General features: G+C 42.9%; 2 protein-coding genes across 3 annotated transcripts in view; one reads left to right on the top strand and one right to left on the bottom strand.

Moving 5' to 3' along the window:
* Positions 1–22,947, top strand: part of LOC134095696 (protein FAM227B-like) — a 28,237-nt gene extending 5,290 nt beyond the window's left edge. The window contains exons 10-15 of the mRNA XM_062549362.1: positions 18,607–18,740; positions 19,552–19,709; positions 20,614–20,691; positions 20,783–20,857; positions 21,093–21,162; positions 21,429–22,947. Of these exons, the coding sequence (XP_062405346.1) occupies positions 18,607–18,740; positions 19,552–19,709; positions 20,614–20,691; positions 20,783–20,857; positions 21,093–21,162; positions 21,429–21,560 (647 nt within the window). The 3' untranslated portion in view covers positions 21,561–22,947. The remainder of the gene's footprint in view (positions 1–18,606; positions 18,741–19,551; positions 19,710–20,613; positions 20,692–20,782; positions 20,858–21,092; positions 21,163–21,428) is intronic.
* On the bottom strand, positions 1,864–16,823 carry fgf7 (fibroblast growth factor 7). 2 transcript variants are annotated; one of them, XM_062549721.1, is made up of 4 exons: positions 16,640–16,823; positions 11,727–12,279; positions 6,446–6,549; positions 1,864–6,318 (listed from the first exon to the last, which is right to left on the bottom strand). In XM_062549721.1, the coding sequence occupies exons 2-4, from the start codon at positions 12,010–12,012 to the stop codon at positions 6,100–6,102; spliced, it is 609 nt and encodes a 202-aa protein (XP_062405705.1). In that variant the 5' UTR covers positions 12,013–12,279; positions 16,640–16,823; the 3' UTR covers positions 1,864–6,099. The 2 variants fall into 2 exon arrangements, with proteins under 2 accessions (XP_062405705.1, XP_062405704.1); XM_062549720.1 differs by lacking the exon at positions 16,640–16,823 and adding an exon at positions 12,857–13,021.
* Positions 22,948–24,278: the final 1,331 nt, after the last annotated feature.

The raw sequence follows: 24,278 nt of genomic DNA, 5'->3' as shown, positions 1-24,278 counted from the left end.
ACCACCTAACCCCTCCCCCCTGATCTCTCCTTGGCCTCTGGCAGTGGGAGAGCGGTGAGGCTGGCTGGCTGGCTGGCTGGCTGGCTGCTCTGGCATGTTGGTGGTCCGGGTCCCTCTCGTCTCGCTGGATATCTATTGGGTGTGACTTGGGGGTCACTCACCCTGGGCTCCCAGGGCTCTGGGGCTGTGCGCCATCTGAGGGGGGAGTGGAGTGGGGGGGGGGATAGGGGGTCAGTTCACGGCCTTTGAATGTATCAAATTCAGATGCGCCTGCCCTCGCTGTCTCGCCACATGTTGTTGGTATTAAGGACCTCACGCTGACTTCCACTCGCTGCTTGCAAAATTTCGTTGCAATCATTTCCCATGATTGCAGCGAAATACCCTCTTCCCAAAGATTGTGCCCCTCTCTGAAAAAGCATTTAGCTGTAGCCTTTCTATTTCAAGGAGTCTTGTCATCTCTTACCAGGGCCTTTTGAATGTCACTTAGTGCAAGTCTTTAATGATGAACATAATTATGACAATAATCAAGTGAAGCAACTGGTAAAACGGCATAGAATCTAAGGTTGTTGCTCAGACAATGTGAGTGCCTTTTTCACACATATCAAATGCTACTGAAAGACAATCTGTGCAATGGCTTTTTTGAGCTGAGATGTACTCCATATGGCATTCTCTTTATTTGAGGTCATTGCAGGTTCTTGTTGTGTTACTTGTGGCCATCGTGTGTCTTTTATACCTGCTCAGTTCAGTCAGCCACTACGTACCTTTTCTGACCATTGAAGGCCGAGCTTCTGTTCATTGTTAGATTATCTTCTGCGCCGCTCAAGGGGCCAAAGACTGTACAGCCTTGAGTTAAAATGTGTTTACATTTGGAACATGTTACAAATGATCTGCTAAGACTAACTTTGCGTGACTTGGCAGAAGCCTTCACCTTGCCCAGACTTTGTTTGGGTCAGAGTTATTCCGAGGTTTTGCTCTCTCAATTTGAGTCTCTTTATCTGTCATTCCTCTCTCGAAACAGATGTGAACCCAAACAGAAGGTAAAAGTCTCCATTCAGTCCGTCTCCCCCGGCTTGAGAGCGCGTTGCCAGCACAGCGCTGTGCGTCAGGCATGCCGGGCTTTGACATGACAGGGTTCAAATTTCACTCAATCTAATATAAACTTTTAAAGGAATTATGACAACATTCAGCTGTGTTGACTTTTCTCACTTGAGGGAAAGATAAAGTGCTGGGCTTCATCCAGTGATGTTAATATCCTGGCTCTTTTGAGAAAACAGATTTATGCCTATCACTTCCATCAGATGTATTGATGCGGGTAAAGGGATAGAATCTCTTTTTTTTGTCTTTGTCTCAGTAACAAGGTGTCAGTTTTTTTTTCCTTTTTAGATATTGTCAGGTGTTTATCCTTTAAGAATGATCTTTTAATAAAGAGCCATTTTTATGGCTCTGACCTGGAGAAACCGAAAATATGATGTACAATGGATACAGAAGAATATAATATACAGTTTTTATATACTTTTTTAGTGCAGCTTCAGTTACATTGGCCATGAGTTAGAGCTGAAATAATTTGTATGTCATTGTTTTTCCTATGCACCATTTGTAGGCCATCATGTGATATTGTATGAACTTTTGAGCATAGCAGATATGTACTTCTCTTGCTGCAATCCCAAGACGACCTGACAGTTTTAGAACTACAGGGCTGTTGTTTTACTGTACATGGGAATATCTGATAGAAAGTGTTAAATATTAAGTGTGAAAGCTACAGTAGTAAATTCCACGGGGAAAGTGTGGAGAAAATAGGTTTGTTGTGGTCAAAGACGCAATTGGTCATTGGCATTTTCCTGAAAAAAAAGGTCACTCGAATAATTGAAGTTTAGATATTTTATTATAATAGTTTTTTAAAAAATATAGAATCACATCAGACCGTGTTTATTCTCTAAATGACAGCAGCAGCAAGAGAGAACAAACATACAACTTCAAAATATCCTATTTTAACAGCTGTTATGGTGTGTTGGCAGATTATAGTTTTATTTTGCTACAGTCCACAAGGCGAGTCTGCAGAACCTCCAGGTTGAGATGGTTCATTGACTGTGGCAGAATGAGGACGTGGTTCCGGAGATGTCCCAGTTGGGCTCCATGTTTGGGTCATTTGGTGTTTGTTGTGTTCAATGGCTTGACTGTACAGGGAAAGTGCCTACATTTTGGTGAATTGTGGAGAGTCACAGAAAAACACTGTATCAAAGAATATAACACTTCTCACAACATCCATGATTCCACACAGAGTCTCTATAAATAACATAAATAAAACTGAACAATGAGGAGTACCAAGAAGAATTGTTTAAAATGAGATGACTAAGGCAGTAATTTCACGCTTTAAATACTCATTACTCAAATAGCAGAAATACTCTGATTCCTAATAGATGTGAGTAGACATCAACTCAGATTTCATATATTTGATATTTTTGAATGTGTGGTAATTTTTAGCTTTGATTCTCTCCAAACCTCTGGCATATTGCTATTATTTTTTGGAGCCAAGGTAGCTAGGGTCATGTTTGTGCTTATACCATGATACCCAAGCCAAATATATGTAGGTGTGAACTAGTAAAAACTAGGTTTTGTGTTCAGTTCATCAGTCAAAAGTTGTAACATAAGAAAATTAGGGTATTTCTGATACCCTGAATCCTAATTTGTATGCCTTGGAATTCCAATGAATTCAGTTTTGGTTAGAATATGGAATGTCTAAATTAGAGTTAGGAATAAAATGACCATTGAAAGACAGCAGGGTGGAGAGCTGTTGACTAGAGGAAGTTGATAGAAAGGGTCATGACCTGTAGAAACAGATCAAGTCTCAAGAAAGAGAAATTTTACGTGCTCACAAAACCTGTCAGAGGGCTATTTGTTTACTAGCAGCTTGAAATGTTCAACTCCGAAAATGTTGACCCTGAACAGCAAGTAGGCAATTATGGAGCAGCTATTTAGTATTAACCTAATAGAGAATGGGAATGTGACGTGGTGGACGTGGGCGAGGTTTGCGCCGCGGTGGCGTCTGGGATACAAGTGAGGCCACATACAGTACATGCTGCTGCCAATGCTGTATCATTGTAAACATTGTAAAACATTGCTAACTCGCTGTTTCTAACACTGTTTTTCGTACATCTTGGGACGAACGTGTTGTGTTGTTGGATGTAACGTCCATGCCCACGACCGTCAGGTAAAAAAAAATCAACAATGGAGTGTCTTTTTATTGCTTTCAGGATCTCACGTCCACTCTCCAGACGGTATGTCATAGGGATCCATGTTACTAATCAAAGATATATTTTCCATATGACGTTTCCTCGCGTCCGGCAGGAACTTATCTCTGTACGGTCCATTACTACTTCTACTATTCGTTTTTAGCATAGCAGCCTAAATGTTTACATCTAGCGTTATTGTTTTGGCTAGCCGATCTTGTTCGAAATACCATAGGTTTCTTGTTTATAATTCGCGCCACGGCCTCACTTATTGGAGGAAAACACCCTTTTTGTCCCAGAATGCATTGCGACGCTGACGTCGATTCCCATTTTCTATTAAACTGGAAGTATTGAATGAATTATCAGATATACTGTAAGAGTAGCAGGGATGGAAATTAGCACCCGCCACCCACCAAATGTGGGTGAATTTGTGTAGGCCTACTGGTGAGTGAAGTTGGTCAATTTATCGGCTACTGTGGCAGGTAAATAAATAGAGCTAGCATGCCACAACTATACAATGAGATCAGATATTTTCTATTGATGGTTAAGAATAAGAAAGTGTCTGTAGGGTAGGGGCCATGTAAGGTTACCAGCCTGTAAGGGTAAATCTTGCTGGAGTTATCTACAATAGCTACGACTGAGTGAACCGCTGCCTGCAGCACTGACGTACCACTCCACTTTCTGCCACTAGGCTACCATTAAAGGGGAGCTATGCCGTTTTTTATCTTCGGAGTCATACCATTAAAGGGGAGCTATGCCGTTTTTTAGCTTCGGAGTCATACCATTAAAGGGGAGCTATGCCGTTTTTTAGCTTCGGAGTCATACCATTAAAGGGGAGCTATGCAGTTTCTTAGCTTCGGAGTCATTGGAATGGTTATGTGTCTTTATTCGGGTTGAATGGTGGCTGTCAAGCTTCCCCCAGTGCCTGTGAGTGGAAAAACCACCTTTGCAAATTTGGGCCGGCGGGCTGCTGGATTCAGAGACAGATCGTCTCGCAGCCTCGTGATCATGCTTGTGATGTAACAAATTGGATCTGCATTGTATCCTCTCTTTTGAATGACCTGATAGCCTACTGTTTTACTGTAATTCGACTCAGGACACCTTCACGGAAAACTATGACATGCTGCTTTTTAGGCCTATGAGGCAGACGGACGCAGACCTCCACACCCATTCGTTGTGGTGGAATACAGTATCTCATGAACTCTTCACTCAACACATTACAGGCCGTATATCAGAATAGATAGCAGACCTTACCGAACACAAAGGTGTAAAGCATTCCCCTGTACAATTAGCCGCTCAAGAGTAATACGGTTTCTACATGGTCTCCAACTTTGGGCTTTTGTAATATATGATTTCATAAAAGGCCAAATACAAAATAAATGTTAAAAATATTGCCTAGACAACTGTATTAAAATCAGAGGATATACAGCTCATGGCTAAGAGTTTGTCATTGTAGCCTTAATGATTTACTGATGCTAAGCATGCATGTATGTTTCTTAAAGCTGAGCTGTGCTTACATTTTTCAGTGCATGATTTCAACAGGCCAAACAGAAAATGAATGCTAAATCTTAAATTAGATGTCTGTGAATATTTAAATCAGATAATGTACAGTATAGTTAGATGAAATTGGATAGTTGGATTGTAGTAAGCGCCAAAACTCACAGGAACAGTCTTAAAGGAGCCACACCACTTTTATGACAAGACACTGTGGCATATGAATGTGCTTCTGTTGATGACCTTTAGTTTTGTTGCTACTGTGCATGGAGGACAGGCCCATTATGAGTCCTGTCCAACATTGGTGGTAGGTTTAGATTCAGCACTTCTAACATTCAGCACTTTTTAATCGTATTGCAATAATGCTGATAATGGTGATCATTTTGGTTACTACAATTATGATATCACATGTTCATACCTTATCTCTAGTGGCTGGTAAAAAAAAACTTGAGTGGCTAGTAGATTTTGGAATCAGTGGCAGGTGGACAAAATATTTAATTTCCATCCCTGGTACATAGATTCTTTTCAAACATCTAGACATGGATATAAAACATTTCATTCTCTCACGTGCTATTGTCAAACGGGTCCTACATTTCTACATACTGTATACCATAAAAGGCAAATCCAGCTTGCTACATTTACAGTACTCCTACTAAATTACTCAAAAACAACTCATTCAGTTTCTCAAATGTTTGTAAATATGCTACTCAGTATGAGCTAATTGCATTTCAACATAGTAAATGCCACCCAAAACATACAAGAATGTGAGCTACTTATTACACACTGAATTGACAGTATATTTTATACCGTGGAATTTTGAATATATGTAAATGCACAGCTTAATACCATATGTATCTTATGTGATTTATGTTTAGTGTATAATAATAATAACAATAATAATTATAACAATAATAATAGTAATAATAACTACATTATAAAACTGTTCTGCTGTCTCTCACAATTAAAACATTGGAAAGAATTATTTTATAATGCCTTCTGGCTTGATTTAAAAAAAAAAAAACTGTTTTTAATGACTATCACTGCCTTTGCTTGCGAACTTGTGAACAAAAATAATTTTGCATTTTAATGTAGGCTCTGTTATAAATGCAATAAATATAATACATTCAAAAACACACAATGGAAATACAATTCATGTTGTAATGGGTCAGTTCATATATTAAGAAGTCAGCCTTCTCGTCATTTCCAACAACACAAAATATAGCCAGAATGTGTTGAATGATATCCTGTGTACTTGTTATGCTGGACTACATTGTTCAGAATGGATATGATGTGTGGATGTTTTTTTTTTTTTTTTTAACAAACTGGAGCAGCATCGGCTTTATCTCGGACTCCTTTGCTGTGAAGGACAGCTGAGCTTTCAGTCCCCTTGCTTGTCATCCTCTTTGCACTCCCTGGGTAAGAAGTGACACGATGTGTGCTCCTTGCGTGTCTTCCGCCCTCGCAAAGGCTTTCCTCGTTGTGACAGTGCTATAAACATCTCTGTGCCATTCTGCTTTTTCCACTTTGCTGACGAATACGCTGAGTAGAAATTTTCTAGGATCACCTCCTTGAAGTTGCAGCTTTCATTGTACTCTTTCTGTGTGGCAAAAAAGCAGGTGGAAATACATGGTCAGTGAAAAGCAGGGGTGTGTTGGTTCTGAGTAGCATTATATTCTCTGGGAAACATTTCACACTTCAACAGCATTTTATATGAAATGGTTTACCTTGCCTCTCAGCATTCCAGTCCGATTCATGCATATGTAGTACTTGCTCTTCACACCTTTGATGGCTAGCATGCCCTCGGAGACCGTGCGGATTTCTAGAATACCTACAAGACAATTACAAGGAAAGGAGGCTTAGCCGGAGCGCTGGGCCCCCATGACAAAAACAGGATGGCGGTCTTTGCCGCTAATCAGCCTGCGGTACCTCTGGCTTTATGGTAAAGTTGTTAAACGGTTTGGGCAGTCATTGCTTCGACCACAGCTCATGCCATTGCACATCTGGGAGGCAGATTAAAGACCACTCTCCAGGGGGAGATGAAGGCCGGGTCCCTGTGTGGGGCTTTGCGTGCGTAGACCACTGCGCTCCATGTAAGACAGGGAGACATTACATGTGTTGGCATGGTCTTTCAAGAAAAATATTGAAATCAAGTGTGGTTTGCATGAGCATTGTGTGGCACCATCATTCAGCAACAGGCTGATAGGCATGCCAGCCCTGGTAGTGTGTCTTGAAGACTAGTTGGCTAGCTTCCTTTGCTTCCCAGACAACTTTTACAAGTGATATTGTTTATTCTATTTCCACAAAAATGTCAGCATTAGAACAGCAATTGCATGAGCACATTGAGCAGGTATGATTAAGGGTGAAAATAAACCATATTACAGAGGGGAAAAGGATCCCGTGGCTCACCAATTTATGGCCCTTCAACCATATCTTGGTTTTGTTTTATTCTGAGAAGGATGTTCATGTGTGCATATTATTTCTGTGCTATACTAGTCCATTGTATCTTAAACATGAAGGCCATGGCACTGGACAGAGGTTGAAAGACTTCATATCTTTCACAATTGTCTTCAGCTACTGTATCCAGCCTGTGTTGGCTCATTGCACAGATCCATTGAACCCTTCATTCTTAAAGGGCCTTAAGATCGCTAAACAGCAATGATTTAGTTCTTTAATTAGCTGTCATGAACATGGTACTCTACTGGATTGTCAGTGGTTGTTAATTAGAAATGTCTCATTGTGAAATGGTATTCATTCCTTACTTAATCCCTTACTTTGGTCAGACTGGGTGAATTGTTGTCTAATCTGCAAGGCACATAGCTCTTCGAAACAATGACTTTGTCGGATTGCATTCATTACAGTGTGATGGTCTATAATGAATTGTTTAAGTGGCCATGCATAACAGTTCTTGTGCCTTGAACTTAATTTAGATGTTTTCAGTAGTGGTTTGGTGGGTTAGCTGACTACTTTCGCTGTTTCATTCTCTCCCCATATAAATATCTTATTCTGAAACAAGGATTCCCCCTCTCAGGCAAGTCCCTCCGCTTGGCCGCTTATTGGGCATCAATTTCGGGTAGAGCTGTGCGAGGCTTCATGACACCAGCGGCGAGATCACATCACATGTTTGGCATGACGTATTCACATGTGGACTTTTGGCCGAGGAAGAGGCTTGATATGTGTAGACAACTGCCATTACTAACTAATGCCATGGCTTTCTGTGGAGGACTTTTCCAGTGCTGTGTCTCCTCATTGGAAAGTCTCTGAAGGAAGGGTGTTTTGTCATAAACTTGCAATGCAGTTCACATGCAATTCAGTCTTTTAAAGAATCAGGGGCTTTGAGGAAGTTGCGTTTGTATGATGATACACGCAAGCCTTTTGATGATGTAACAATATTTTTTTTCTCGGTGTCTGCATGGTGCATCTGAGATCATGTGGTTACATTTCAGCCTGCCCACATAGCTTATTGCAGAAAGCATTGCCCTATTTTAGAAGCAAACAAATAATTTTCCAATGTACTGGGTCGTTAGACATGAAGAAATTCAGATGGTGTATATTATTTTCTCAAAAGCAAAGGCTGCAAATTCCAATCAAAGGGTAATACAGTATGCCAATAAAACTCATGACAGCAACACACCATCTCTAGCCTTTAAACCACACAGACTGCTCGCAAAATGGCATTTGATCCGTGTAAGAATCAACAACAAACATCCAGATATGTTCATGTTTAATTAATGGTTCACTTTATAGAGACCGCTCTATAATCATTGTTTGTATTTGATTGCACAAGACAACATATGTTTTGAATGTGAGTAATTGCAAGCTAGATCAAAAATGGGTGACTTTTGCCTCACTTCTTGCGTCCAAGTCTATTTTGAGTTTCTTCCATGGAATAACCAATGAATTGAAGGACACTGGCATAAACAAAAAAAATAGGCTTGTCTGGAAATTTGGCTGTGTCAACTTCAATTTGTTGTGCCATCAGCAACTTGGGTCACAGAACGCCACGGCTCTGTTTTGCTGCCCTGCTATTACACACTCACAGTATCATCGCCATTCCATCACGCTTTGGCGTCCGTAAACCACCGCCTTTAATGAAAGTATGATGCCAGCTGATGATATGAGATTCCTCGGACGCCACGCGTCGTTACTTTGTCAGTGATGCCCTGACAGATGATCAGAGTGGGGGATTTGAGATACATCCCCTCCGTCTGTGTCTGGAGACGCACGCCTGGGGAGGTCATACCTGTGGCACGGGCCACTTATCTCCGCTCCGCATCCCCCCCGTCCGTCACTGGCGGCTGTTTTTGTGCCTCTAAGTCATGCGCGTTTCCCATAAATGAGCAACTCCTTTTAGAAAGTGTTGATGTACACCTCCAAACAGGCGGCCTGCAGCCGACCGGGCTTTGATGTGGCCATCGTAAAAGTGTTGTTTACGCCTCCACCGTGTTTGCTTTGAACAGTGGAAACAATGTTGTGATCTCGGGTGATTTGCTGGACACAATTTTCTTGTCAAAGCAATTGACGGTAATCCGCCGGTTAATAGATGGGGAGCCGGTTGTTTTTTTACGGCCGTGCTCTGTTCCTGAAAGCAACGTCGGCATACTCATTCAGAACCGTGGACACAGACAGAATACATTTCAGCCTGCCTGGACTATAAATCATTGGACATTTGTTTTAGATTCCAGGTCTGCAGTTAGCATGCCCTCACAAAGTCACGCAAACAAATATTATTCCAGTGGAGCCCCGATGACCCTTGGCTCCGCTGTTTACTACATCACGCAAGGTCTTTCAACACACGCATTGAAATTTGAAACTTATTTTAGGGCATTTTATAGAATGACCTTAGCTATTTTATTTCACTGCTGTTGCGTGCTCTAGCAACATGCTCTATTCACTAGGCCAGTGATGGATTTGAGGTAAAACAGACATATGTCACTGGCATGGCAGAATTGTCTGTGGTATTACTGTTTCATGTCTGAGCAATTGCAACTGTTTAGTGTCTATGGGGAGATTCTGGCGTGCACACATGTGGATTGCAAATGTTAGGTCCAGAGTTCGCGGGGCTGCCTCGCAAGGCTTTCCTCCCCATCTTGAACACATTTACCTCTGTGTTTCAGGCCAGCCTTTGGCCGGGCTAACTAATGTGTGGGTGATCCCTAATTCCGCCTTGTTGAATGGAAATCCACACTACTTTGAGTTTTCTCTTCTTAAGGATGTATGCGACCTCTGGGAAACCAAAACTGATGCTTTTGTCAGACAACAGCATTGAAGAAACCGCCTTCCCTTTCTTGTAACCCTCCGCACTGTTAGGTTGTAGCCTGTGATGTGTGTGTGTGTGTGTGTGTGTGTGTGTGTGTGTGTGTGTGTATTTTAGCTTAAGCATATTAAAGCAAAGGATATGAAATGGAGGTTTTCACATCTAAGTGGTTACATGGTTAGGAAATCCCGCCTGGGTCCTCTCCCACCTATAGAGCTCCATATGTTTCCCATTTAGTCCACAGATAGAATGGATTCCTTCGTCATAAGGAATCTCTGGAAGGGCTGAGGTGTTGAAGGATCAGCCATTTGTCCATTGTAGCACATATATCATTTATCCTGAGCTTGTATAGTCTGAAGTATGTAAAGGAAGGAGGAAACGGAACATTTTGAAGCAAAAACTATTTTGTGAAACCGCTTGAAACTGCATTTATGTTGGCCCCTCTGCCTTTGCTGCAGTTTGTGAAGGCTAAAATATTGTCTAAACAAAGAGTGCTATTCATGTATTTCTGACAGACAAACTGTTATTATACCACCCCATTTGAAGTGATTTAATATTCTCCGTCAGACTTTTCTTTTGTCTATGTCTAGCCAGGCATCTTCAAGCTTGTTAGTACACAAAGCCATGGAAATATGAGCTGGAAAGGAATTACATTCATGCATCACACAGTTTTCCTCAGAGTTCCTTAGTCACATAAGCCTGTTTGCCTTGTGCGTGCGATCGTCTGCCACATCGGGGTGTATCAATTTTTCTGCCTCTCAACGCCAATTGTTACGCAAGCGTCTTTTCCATCCACTCCAGAGACATTCCCTGTCACGCTAGCATTCTTGGGAACAGACTCTTGGTGAGATATGAGGAAATGATAGCCACCTCAAAGATTCTCTTACTGGAATGTGGGGGCCTCACACACACAAACACACAGACACACACACACACACGCACACTGAAAAGATTATCATCTTAACTCGACATTTATTTGACTTTCAAAAGCGTTCTGATTAGGCATTTGAGTTTCAGGGTGCTTGCAGTTCAGTATGCATGTCTAGCTGTTCCCTCTAGTTAGCAGTGGATAACTCGAAAAGTCTTCACGCACAGTTTCATGCCACTTCTCATGCTATTTTTGCATTGTAATCTACACACTGAGTAAACACACCACAGCAGGGCAATAGCTGGGCACCGGTGTGTATTTATGGCTATTCTAAGCCAGGGTAACATAGTTGCAGGTGCATGCGTGTCAGTGGAAACGACTGCTTTGGTGATGTGCTTTCTCTCGAATATAGGTTGGTGTTTGCATGACCATTTGAAGTGTAAACCAACCTCTTTTCTGTTTGTGTGTGTCACTTTAATGCCAATACATCATTAGTCATGCCCAGAGAGCGATCTGGCACTCTCTAATACACAGACTCATTTGTTTACTTCATTAACCGCTTTGTCTCCATTGTTGAGAAACGCTCTGCCAAGTCAGACACATGTTTTTCTTTACAGCTGTCAGTGTGCACTTCTAACTGAGACTTACGACCTATTAACTGTTTGATAGCATGTCTGTGATACTGTCCAATAATCTCAAATTGCTCTCACTCTCGGGCTATCCCATGCGTTAATCCATGAGTGATGTTCCTCCTGAGCTAATCCATCAAATCACTGCCTAAATACTGTTCTGTTTGATATTGACAGTCAGAGCACAGCTTAAGCGATAATCAATTCAATGAGCACAGCGCCAATGCTGAAAAGGAGAGTGAATCAACACTTACTGTAGTTGTTGGTGGGTTCTTGCGTTCCACTGATGACGCCAGAATCATCGATGGTGAGAAACCACTGTGTTCCGCTGTAGAGTCTGCGGATCCGTACATCTCCTCCCTCCATGTAGTCGTAGTTTCTGGTGTGCCGTTCATGTTTGGAACAGTTGGTAATTGCAGCCAGTTGCTCCGGGGTCCTATCGCTGCAAGCCAACGACACACTGCCCACTAGGATGAAGGTATGCAAGTACAGTCCAAAGAGCACATTTGGCAGGTTCCATGTCAGCATCCATATGCGCATTATAATGCAATGCTGGTGGGATTCATGAGCACCATACTGAAATGTCCACGCCGGTGGAACGTGCGGCCACGAGGTCCCTGACCTGGTGTATCCCCCACGCAGCAGGGGTCCTCTGGGGGAATCCAAACACGGGGGGGGCTTGAATTGTGGGAATTTCACTCCGCGTCAAGCCAGTGTTTCTTCATCATCATCTCCAGGTGTTGCTGAAAACCGCAGTCCTCAGACGGACATCCTTTCCTTGGGGCAATTTTCATGTGGATTCCAGAGCTGCAAAATATAAGAAATTCAGTTAGGCGTGACATCCACACAGCCAGAAATCCTGATAAACACAGAACTTCCAGAAGCACATTCTGCTTGTTGTTCATGGACTACTACCTTCTCTGGATCCTCTCAACCTTTCCAGGCAAAAAAAGATGTTTCTGGGCAGACTTGAATGAGAGGACAAAAAGCACAGCTATAATTCAGAAAGGCGCATAATGCATGTGCCATTTTGCATGTGCCATTTTTCCTCTTCTCTATTTTCTCTGTGTGTCTAAATTGTAGCCATGCTATTATAATCACTCCACAGCGGTTAGTGCAACGTAGTCCTGCCCACGTTTGTCTCCCATAGCTGTCCTGTCTGGGCAGAGTGTGCCAACCGCCCCCCCCCCCCCCCCCCCACCACCAACACACACACACACATACACACACACGCACCCAGTCACCCAGTGGGAACTGTACCCAAGTCCTGCCATGTGTCTCTGTCTACTGTAGAGCCTTTTCACAACCAAAGCTCCCCACCACCTGCACAACCAGCTCACATCCCACTGAAAGTATTTCAAAGTTGTTTAAAGAAATAGCTTACATTTTACGAGGTGCCTGCCGTTAAATCAGATAGTCCTCTCCAAATCTGTCTCCCTAAAAGTCGCCTCCCTGAGCTGGTGCTGGTGCTGTTGCTGGTGCTCAGTGCGGCTGCGTGCTGCGTGCTGCGTAGTGCCTGTGCTGGGACTGTGGAGTGGTGCGGTGGCGTGTGTGAGCCCAGGGAGGATTGCTCCATGCATCTTCGCTCTGTTGTTATGCAGTGTGCTTAGATAAATGCCTCGTGCTGACCTCACTTGAGACCAATTACATCTCAGCCAGTCAGCTGTCACTTGGATGCTGGGCAGGAAGTGTAAGGGGGGAGAAAAAAAAGGGAAGGGAGAAGGCCTGTTGCGCTTTGCCAGGCCCCCATTGGTCATGAGAGGGAGCCATAAACTTGAGGAATAGCTGATATTCCTCTGGTATGCACTAAGAATGTGCCCGTCAATTTGCATGTAGCCTCGACCAGAGGGACTGTTTGTACACCTCTGTCTAGCGAAGTCCAGCGCTTCCAGAGCATTTTCCAGGAAATGGGGGTAATTTGGAACCGTTCGATGTTTGTGCAAAACATTCGGCATTTCATGTGCATGGGTGCACCATAGACACAACATCAAAGAATCACCCCAATCTAGTAGCTTATTTAAATATTGTTCGAAGCCGTACATTTCACGTGACGGGCAACTATTGAAGGATGGAAACAGATGACTTTACAAGCAGAGGTGGCAATCTTTGTCAAAGGTCATTCTATATATCACTTCTTCGTTTCACTTCTTTCATTCTTTCTTTCAGTCTTTGAATGGAGGACTATTATTTACTGTTTTACACACCTGGCCTTTTCTTGCACTCGACACTTCAAAAGTTCACATGGTACCTAATGATCGAGTCTGTCGGGGTGGGGAATAGGCTTTGCTTGAAGTGGGAGAAACGTCTGGAGTGCAGGTCTCCCTTTAATTACTCTAACTGGTGCTTGTAAACGCCTGATCTATTAGTTGTCACTCATTGCCATGTTATTTGGAGTTACTTAGAGGAGCTGGTCCCTCCCATCATTTCAAAAAACATATCTCAAAACACATATGAGAATGAGGATAAATATAGAGTGGAGAATACTGGAAGGTCTTGTGTCTTCAAATATTATTTTCCAGATTCACTGTTACAGCTTTTGACCACTAAATGTCAAGTACAGCAACAATGAGTACTTTATTTTTCCTGGCTAAGAATCTGGCAACACATGGAACTATTTCTAAGTTGTGTATAAAAGCCTTTATTTTGTAACAACATACTTTTCGAAGAGGTAAATATTTATAGCCTTTGTTAATAAAATTAGTTAGGTTATTCTTTTGTTCTTCTTTTTTTTTTTTTTTTGCTTTATTTACAATAGGCTACACCTGATTAGGAATAGTCAGCAGATGGTGTGAAAGTTACATTTATATGAAATCTAGTATTCCCCCAAACAAATAACTCCATATGTTTCAAAACATATATAAAAGTTTATAAACTGGCTGGTATGAATGTGAAATAAAATGTTTTGGGATGTTTGATTTCCCTGTGAAAGATGCGGTCATCTTCTTACCGGCTAGCTAAATTTAGAATTTCTTGTTGATTCGGTACCCTACTTTGTCATCGGGTGACCGCACCACGATCGCCTACCACTTTTAAGAGCATCTGATGTGAAGCAACGAATGTGCCCTTTTTGGGTCCTCTTTGGTCCAGATGGCAACCGTCATACAGGTTGTTTGAATTTATTGTTTAAATTGTTGCATGCTGTAAGCTAGATGAAAGAGAGCTTAGTGAGGAGGCCCCTGCACCACTGAAGTTTACAGTAGAGAGAGGAAGTGCACGGCCCATGGCAGGCCGACAGCCCCTGCGTGACTATGCCGCTCTGCCTCCCTCCCTCCCTTTCTTTTATGGCAAATTGATTATTGACGAGAGTGCGGTCGTGCCAGAATTTCATGCGAATTTGTAGTCACGGCTAGCCTGTAAAAGCCTCACCTTTCCCTTTAATGGACTACCAGTGCTGCACCGGAGTTAACACCGGCACACAGTCTGATTGCAATGTGACACGCGAGCATTAAAGTGCTTTGGAGGGCCAAGGCCAATTACAGCAACATTTCCGTGTGGTTTTTGTGCTTATTATCCCAAATTTGGGGGTTTACTGATGTACTCTGCTTTAATGTTGCGTTTTTACAAGTAAAATACTTTCAGGCTCGAAGAACAACTGCAAGACGGTATATTTCCAGCGAATGCAGGCTTCCCCATCATTGAGCCATAATTAATTGCAATGTAATCCAATTGTAAACAGTGCTTTCCTGTCCGAAGAGAAGCATATTTCTAATGCTGGGTAGTGGATTTTCCCCAAAAGCGCAGCTCCACCGGCTCAGTGGATCAAAGCTGGTGGCATGGATGGATATTACTGAGTCATTGGGCACAGAGGTCATTTGTGTAAGTGCTAACTTCAGCATTAGTGTTTTCTTAGCTTGTCTGGTTATTATGGCACGTTTGTTCCCAGTTACAAAACCAGGCAGCGCTTTGGTGTCAAATAGGTGGCATGTGGTCCCACAGGGGACCAGACCTGCAAGGGGCAGCTGTACCTGATGTATGTCTCGACAGCTGCAACTTCATGAGACCGTAAGACTTCACTCTATCATTGAGTAAGTTCAGACCACCATGTTATGGCCACGACTTTCAATTTCCATTTTTCTTTTGGTTTGTTTATTTGTTTGTTTTGACTGAAGTGGTGGAAACATGACGTGGCTGTGGTGTGGCGTGTGTGTGGTGATGCTTGGCCAATGACAGATGAGGTCATGGTTCAGGCAGGGTAAAGGCTTTTTTTTACAAAGAACATTTGTTTGCTTATCCCATTTCTTTTTCTACTATAGATTTGCTGTACCAATACATTTGAACAATCAGTTAACATATTTCACACAGATTCTTAAGTCAAGCTTTGGTAAAAGGTGTCTACTTTGCATCTTAGACATGGGTAATGTTTAGATTCACCCCAGCAAATCGTTTTAATTGTCAGTGTATGTGTCTTAAAACGGACTTCACCTCTTGTCTAGAATGCAGTTAGAGGAAACGGCTCTTTGATGCGTTGTACATACATGCGCCACAAACACTTGTTTACACTGTCTCACATTGATATGTCTGAACTTATGCCTGGTGAATGGATTGTGTTTAAGGTCAAGCTATTCTTGGGTGGTGGATTTAGTTGCTCTGTGACTGTTTGTGTTAAGCTTTTGCTTTCTAAATTCCATGATAATTGGTGAGCTCTGGGGATGGTGCCTGTGAACATACGTCGGCTCTATAAATAACCCCAGCACACATCCAGATGAAGTATCTCTGACTTGCCTTGGTTACAGAGCAGATTTCTCAGTTTTTCTCTGCTCCAAACTTGCAACTAAATTTAGCTGATATTTTGTTATTTCGATATACTATGGATGGAAAAGATCACAACAAATGATACATTGTGGTTAAAGCAATTCATTTCAGTGTAACGTATTGCTCTACTCTATAAACCACAATTACTACAAGGTCTTAACACTCTAGCTGATGACTTATGTTCCTCAGTAAATGATACGACACTTTAGTCACAGCCCTTGTCATACTAACTGCAGTAAAATGCATCATGGCATTTTATCACATCTCGTACTGGGGAATGTCATTCCTGTAGACATGTTTATAAAGCCTCTTACAATCACAGTCTCGCTCTGGTTATTCTCAGACTTTGTACATTGAAAAGTCACAACATTTTCTTACCAGCCACATTATTAAAAGAAAGCTCAGATGTACTCACCATGTGAGAGCGTAACTCATCCAGGTTCTTGTTTTTAAACACCATTCGCCTCTCTGGTCAGTCGACTGCGTCACCTTGCCCTGCCGCGCTTTGGACGCTCAGCTTCCTGGGGACTGTCCGTCAGGCGAGTGAAAGCTGCTCCTCTCTTTGAAGCGTCTCTTTCTTGAAGACCTCACAAAAATGCGTGTTGATGCAATAAAAGGTGACAGATTGTAACATCTCTCCAGAAAGAGGGAGGTGTGAAGAGCTGGGGCTGGGCCCTCCGATGCTTCCCAGAACATCAATCCGCAGCTCTCTCCCCGGATAAATGTCTCCCGTGGGCTTTTCTCCAACTTGCTGGCGCTTGCTTTGCAGTGTCTGTATTGAAAATCAAGCCATTCTGTTCAGTGAAACTACATCCTTAGATGTGCATAGCATTTTTGAGGACTTTTCTCTTTGAACGAATGGGATGAATCAGCGTTAGTCAATGTCTAAGTGTTTTGCCCTAGTCTGTAGCACAAAGACAGGTTTATTCTCACACTTAAATATTGTTTCACTGCCTCCCAGAACAGCAACAACAAAAAAATGGAATTGTGGTTAAATGAACTGGTGCTGGTATGTATGGTGGCTGCGGCTGAATCTTGAAACATACCCGTATTATTGTGCCTGAGACAGAACAGTACCCATCACTCAGCAGACTGCTTGCTGTGGCAGGAGGAGAGCTGACAGAGCACTGGGGGAAAAACGTGAACCCTGGAGTACACTGAGCTTTGATAATGTAGCCTGCTTTTCGTCACGGGAGGACCACTCCAGGGGCATGTTTAAAAAAGCGGCCGCTTCCAAGAGAGGTCATTAGTGGAGCTCAGACATCAAAACATCAGCTCAGACATCAAATCATCACCTCAGACATCAACCCATCACCCCAGACATCATGTGAAAAGGAGGATATTTGTCTCAGATGCGCTTCTTTTTATCCTCCCTGATGATCTCCATTTTCTATTTGTTTCACGTTTGTCTCCGAGGTGTCCATCAACCATTTGGTTTATATGGTGGGTGATTAGCACTGTAATGATTACAACCATGTCACCACCACCTACCAGGAATGGGTGTGATAGGAGGTCAGTAGAAGCAATGTGAAGTCTATAGTTGTAATAGGTGCAAAGTCTGCCTAAAGAGGATCTAAATTCTCCGGCAGGTCTCCAGTGAGCTAGATGTGGCAGATCTCTTAAGAATGTGAACACGCATGACTCAGAGACACAAGCATAAATAGATCCAAGGTAATTCACCAGCAGCTGTTCTGGATCATTGTCTTAGCTGCCTGGCCAAAAATCAAATGTGGACTGTAGTCAGAAAAGCAGCTTCTTCCCTGTGTAAACATGTAGTACTTTAGTGGCATTAAGTGTGAAAGACATCTTTAAATATCCAACCAAGTTCTAATTCAAGCTGGCTGTGTGTATAACTTTGAATATTCTCGAATGTGTGTGTGATATGTTGCTGGATGGGGAGTGTCTTGCTTATTTTAAAGGTCATTTTGCTTCTCTCTGATTGCAAACTCTTCAGAAGAACGCAGCACAAAATATTTCAACCAAGAATCAAAATATTGATTCATCAAAAGCTCTATACTTCCTTCCATTTAATGTCCACAGTGATAATAATTACATACCAAAGAGCCGCGAGCTAAAGATGTCCTGCGTGAGTTCGGCTTTTCTGTTTTCCCCACAAATGGACAAATTGGCCGCGTCTTTACCCCCTGATTATTTCTTGCTTCAAGAAATTCATTATTCATGCTGTCGCCAAACAAGCAATAACAGGACTCATTTTGAGACTCTCGGCTCTGTCAAATGTTACTTGAAAATGTTGCTTTCGCTGTTTTTCTCCTCTGTGGCTTTCCAAGATCATAACAAGGAAAACATGAGCCCTGACAAAAAAAAAAAAAAAAAAAAAAAAACGCTCTGAGACGTGGTTTGGTCTGAAAATATTTACTCTAGACTTCCAGGCCGACCTGACCGAGCGCATCGCCAGCGCCCTGAGGTCCGGCCCGGCGCTGGCCCAGACCCCCGCGGTCAGCAGGAGCTGTGCGGCGGCCAGCGCTGAGGCGGGCAGCTGCGGCGGGAACCGAGAGGTGAGGTGCTGCTGAGTACAGCCTCGTGTTGTCCCCACTTCCCGCTCATCGAGCTCAGCATCGGGGTATTTATTTACACATACAGTAGTATGATGCAGCCCAAACTAGTCTGAGCTCTGTGTGTGTGGAAAGACTACATTTAGTTTTGATTGCTTATGTTGTGACATCCCTCCCAGCCAGACTTTTCTTTTTTTTTTGCTTGCATTGTTGTCGCCGGGGATGCCATAACACAGGGAGGGTGGCCTCCTATCTTCCCCCATAATTTTGGTCGTCTCCAGCCTAGAAACTGGGATGTGGCCCCGTGTGTTTACCACCCAGCAATCACTTAATGCGTTTCCATCCCCCGAGACTAACTATGTTCTGAATTTGAATTACTGTCGCCTCAGTTTGTGGAGTAACTATGGTCTGCACTTGGAAACAAATTATGAAACAATCAAAACAAGAAGTTCTGGTTTCCTGTGTAAGAATGTCAGGCGGCTGATCAGAGATAATTTTCTGTTTGAATGACTCCAAAACTTTTACTCACTTAGCTTTTCTGATCATATTCTTAAGATTTTTATTCAGCATTTTGGCTGTATCTGTAATAAAAAAAGTCAGTCCAACTACGTACATCTGTCTCCATTTGAGTAAAGATTAAGTCTTTGAGTTTATTGCCTTTGGTTAATTAGCATCATAGATTATCATCTTTGTTGATATGTGTCTTCATAACACAGCTGTGTTTTAAGATTCATCACGTCAAATGTGTTGTGTAATGGTTATTATTATTACTAATACTGCTAATAATACTAATTATAATATGCCTCTCCTTTAGTCACACTACTTTGGCCCCGGGCCTCAGTTTGACCATATCTACTTCAAGCCCTGGGGTCAGAGCCCACTGGTGGCGCGCTACCTTCAGCTGCATGGCATCCCATCCACGGCCGGGTCCAGCTCACGGAAGGTCAAGCGCACAGAAATGGCCACGGTACCATATCCTTCTCCGTCCGTTTCCCACATCGGACGAGGATTTTTATCTACATGTCACACGGGACTCCGTTGGGGGGAGACAAGGCATATTTATCCTCCAGAAAGAATTTACCATCAAGGATTTCCTATGTTACAGGCAACATGAATGATTCCTCTCGCGAAGTGATGTAATGTTCGTGGAGACCTTTTCCACTGATTTCATCAGGATTATATTGGCTCATAAATTACAATTTACAGGGAAGACTAATGACTTTTGGAATTGGAGTTTGTCCCCTTGGTTGCAACCTTCCTGTAATGTGTAATTGCCTCCACAGATGTTGGGGCTTTATCTGATGCTAAGCTAAGTATTCTTCCTCTGGAGGCTTCTTCCCAGTGGAGCCTTTTGTTGTTATCATTGCGACAGTCGTCCGTCTCTCTCTCTCTCTCTCTCTCTGTCTTTTTTTCTCTCTCGACACAAAATGTTTCCAGATGATGGTATCCCTCGTCTACAAGGAGGCCCCTGCTGCAGCTGTTTTACAGGTTGTTATTCAGCTAATATGTAGAGTCTTTCAATAACATGCTAATAAAACATACAGGGACATGTTGCAGTTTTCCACAATATAGTACCACTTCAAGGGTAACATGGATTACAAACAGCGGGAAACTCAATAATTTGTTGGAGGTTGAGCTACACCAAGCGCATTAGGCACATGAAACGGCCTATATATCAGGCCCTTTTGGACTAAATGGTGCAATTAATGGTTCTGGCACAAGACAGGGCTTTTTCTGGCTCATAACAGAGCTTCCGCAGTGTGGCTTTTGCTCTCCGAGGCATTCACGAGTCAGTCATGTTTCGAAGCCCGCTCTGTCTTCTAATCGTGTGGTTCACGACTGCTTTGCTTAAGTATTCCTTAACTACTGAAAGCACTCCAGAGAAACCCACATACCAGGAAGTGATCAGTGAAACGCAGAGCAGGATCAGCAAATGGCGCCGGAACTATAACCAGTGAGTTCTTGTCTTCTGCTCTCTTTCACCCATTCTCACTGTCATCCATTGCAGTGCTGGGAGATGTTCACTCCTGTCTGCTTCCTTTTAGGTTTTCTAAGCAGACCAGTGAGGCCATTTCTGGGATACACAAGAGAAGGCACCTCACATTTGAGGAAATCGATAGGTATGCAAAATACAGGAGAACCTGTATTGCCACCTTCAAATCAAATGTAACAGGAACAAAGCAGAATGCAACAGGCTTCGGTGCTGCCTGCTAAAATTAAACATTTGACAAACTAAAAGGGTGACCTTTTCCTTTGAAGATAGAATATAGAAAGATAATAGTCTTTATAATATTTATTGCAGGAGTGGAACAGTGATTTATGACTTCAATGGATGCTCTTGAATTCCCATTTTAGGCTTCAGACACAGCTAATGAACAATCGTGCAGAGATCAAAATTTACAGCGCAAGCATCGTAAGCAGATGGGTGAGTGTTAGGCAGTTGTTAATGCTGTGCACAGAATATGACATAAATGTGCAAATGTGACAAAATGTGAAAAAAATGTTCTTGGTCATTTACGTAATGACAGTCATACCAGTTTCTCAAGTCAATGCTACTGTTTCCACTTATGCAAATTGCAGTTGAGCACAACTGTTTAGATCATCCTTGGACACACATAAAAGAAAGCTTAGAAATGACCATGTTCAAAAATCTTTGTCACTCTCTCTCTTGCATCTGGCCATTGTGATCAGGACTGTGCTGCTGACAGTACGAACCACAGACATCGGCGTGAGTCCAGCGCCGGCCAGAAGGGTGACTCAGACGAGAGCCGAAACCCAGACGAAAGCCCCAAAGTCCCCAAGCAGCCTGGGGAGCAGGCCTGACCACACGGACCTCACATTCATTCACACAGCAAAGATGCCAAGATATGCAAAATCTTTTGTTTAAAAAATATGCGTGTCAGTAACAAAAATCCTTCAAGTGTCATACATTTTTGGCTCTAGGTTCTTTAGGTTTTTATAATGAATGCTATTTAGCTAATGTCCATTAGTTTTACAGTAAATATGCGAAATAATACTAGTTTTCCTCTTCAAGCTGTTTTTTAACAACAGTGGATTTAGAAAAAGCCAGTGGCTAACATGCGTATTTGCAAGTTGCGTGTTTATGTTGCTTGAGTGTTGTGCTGTGAGGTATGGGCTGGACAGCTGGCCTGTTACCTGTCAAAGAGGCATCAGGGAAGTAAGCATTTTATGACAGAGGTGACATACTGGCATGACAACCCTACATCCTGTTCCACGGGAAGTCATAAAAGAGGGGCCTCTCCTGGAGTTAGATTACCTTCTACTGTAGGATAGCTGGTAGTGTCCTCTCTCTGTCTCTCTCTCTCCTCTTTCTCCGACCCTCCCCTTTCTCTGTCTTTCTCTGACATAAGGAGTAAGTGTGTGAAGTGCTTGACAGTAAATCTGTAAAAGTGCAGTAATATCCATGAACTGAAATTGATGGGGGTCATGCACCCTATGTAGTTTATTATCTTCGGTGTGTAGCTTTGAATAGGCATGTTGAATATATAATTTATCTCATATAGGTTGCAATGAAAACACATCCACACAAATAACTATTGTTTTTACGAATGTAAATTAAATATGTACTTCAAGTCAAAAATAGTCATACCCAAGGCTGATTATATCCGCACTTTAATGCATAGAATTATTTAGTTAAAATACTATCATAAATACTGACAATTTACATTCTCTGTAAGATGTCCTTGCCAAAGATTGAAAAACTTAATTTCTTAGAAGCTCTCAATGAACAAATAAAAGCAGTGCCATTTTAGAACATTACTCTGATCCCGCATAGTTCTTAAGCAACATTGTCCTTCTAAATATCAAGCTTTGACTGATGATATTAGATCATACTTTACACAGTGTTTAGTGTTTCGAAAGGTTAAAACAAAGAGGATATTTCGTAGTGAATCAGGGTTTGGACCTCGGGAGAACACAGTCATAGCCTTCCTCAGCGCGTTAGGTCAACAAATGGGGATGGATTGTTTTTTAATTGCAGGGCTTGAGCTAACGGAAGCTGTTTTTGGTGGGAGTTTGTTGAATTTGCCCACCACCTGATTCCAACTGAGCCAACTCCTCTGGATCTCTTCATCGATTTATTTCAATTTATTTTACCTAGGCCCTGGAATATAGTGCATTGCCCGTGATTTGTTGCTTAGCTGTAGTCTTCTAATTCAACACAGATGAAACGCTTTCTAGTTTGTATGGTTACAAGATTAAAAAATTAACAAAAAAAGTATATATACTGTACATGTACAATTCATTGTTAGATGCTATTTTATGAATTTGTTGCTACTTGGAAGTCAAACGTAAAGTGTTTTTTCCCCCCTAGTCCGCTACACATGAAATGGGATTTTTTTTTGTTCCCATGTGTTTTATGACCGATTCACTAAATTGCTCTGTAGTTTCTGGCCCTCAGACGCGAGACGATGGTCTGAATGTGTCTGTCTGTGTGTGTGAGAGAGAGTGAGAAAGCTGTCTGTGATTATGGGCCATACTTCTCCACAATGACCAGTGCCAGCTCCTGTCGCACCAATCAGTTGAGCGTGAGAGTGTCTGAGTCGGCGCTCACTCTCTCCCCGTCTCCCTGCAGCCGTCTGCACAGAGCGCGCGGCGCGGCGCGGCACGGCACGGCCTGAGGGCCACGGAGTCAGCTCACGTCTGGCCACGTCTGGCCACGCTCACCATCAAAACCTGCCAAAGTGTTTCATTAACACCGACTGGCCAGCCGGCAGAGCGGCAGCGCGGAGCGTGTGAGGGTGAAATATGGGGCGCAGGTGGTGGCCAGGGCACGGCAGGCGAGGCAGGTTGACTGATCTGGGGTCAGACGGAGCCCATGGACGTGCGTGCACGCGAGGTGTGTGGCTCCAGGAAATAGCTTTTGTAATCAATTATGCCTCAGAGCTCTGCTCACTCTGAGGTGGGCTAACGCCTCTGAATGGAATGGGAAAACAACACGCGCGCTAAAGTCCAGTCCACCTGTAAAATAGGCCCTATCTTAGCATAGTGAGCTAATGTTTATATTATGCTCAACTTACAGTAGCCTGTATGTGATTTTAATAATGTGTTCTTAAAGAAATGCCATGTCCCGTTAGCTCTTCTGTCAGTGGACTCGTATTTGCTAAACAAGACGTTGCATACCTAACAGAGGATGACATGGTGGAGGACAAGGGAAAAGAATCGTTAGTAAACAGTCGAAGCAAAATGTAGGAATAGCATGGCCTTGCAGATCACTTCCCTGAGTGGGCCAATTGCTCAATGTGCTTTCACTCAGGCCATATCTGGAGTTGCGTGAGAGATTTCCATATCTCACACAGTCTTGTAAATCACAATTGAACAGTAGTAACTCAAAGAATGAACCCCAAACACGGCTGGTTTCAATTTCAGCCGCCGCGTCCTGCCAAGACTGGGACTGACTCAGAGACCACCCTTCGCCTTCGGTGGAGTGAGACTTAACTGGCCAGATCACCTTGGACTGCGCGAGCGCCGGGCTGCCCTCCTCACGTCAGGCATTTAGTGGCCCAGACTGAGCCCCCCAGC

This window comes from Sardina pilchardus, chromosome 11, assembly GCF_963854185.1.
Source record: "Sardina pilchardus chromosome 11, fSarPil1.1, whole genome shotgun sequence".
Taxonomy (NCBI): Eukaryota; Metazoa; Chordata; class Actinopteri; order Clupeiformes; family Clupeidae; genus Sardina; species Sardina pilchardus.
The sequence above is the reverse complement of the archived record's forward strand: the minus strand, read 5'-3'. Positions and strand labels throughout refer to the sequence as shown.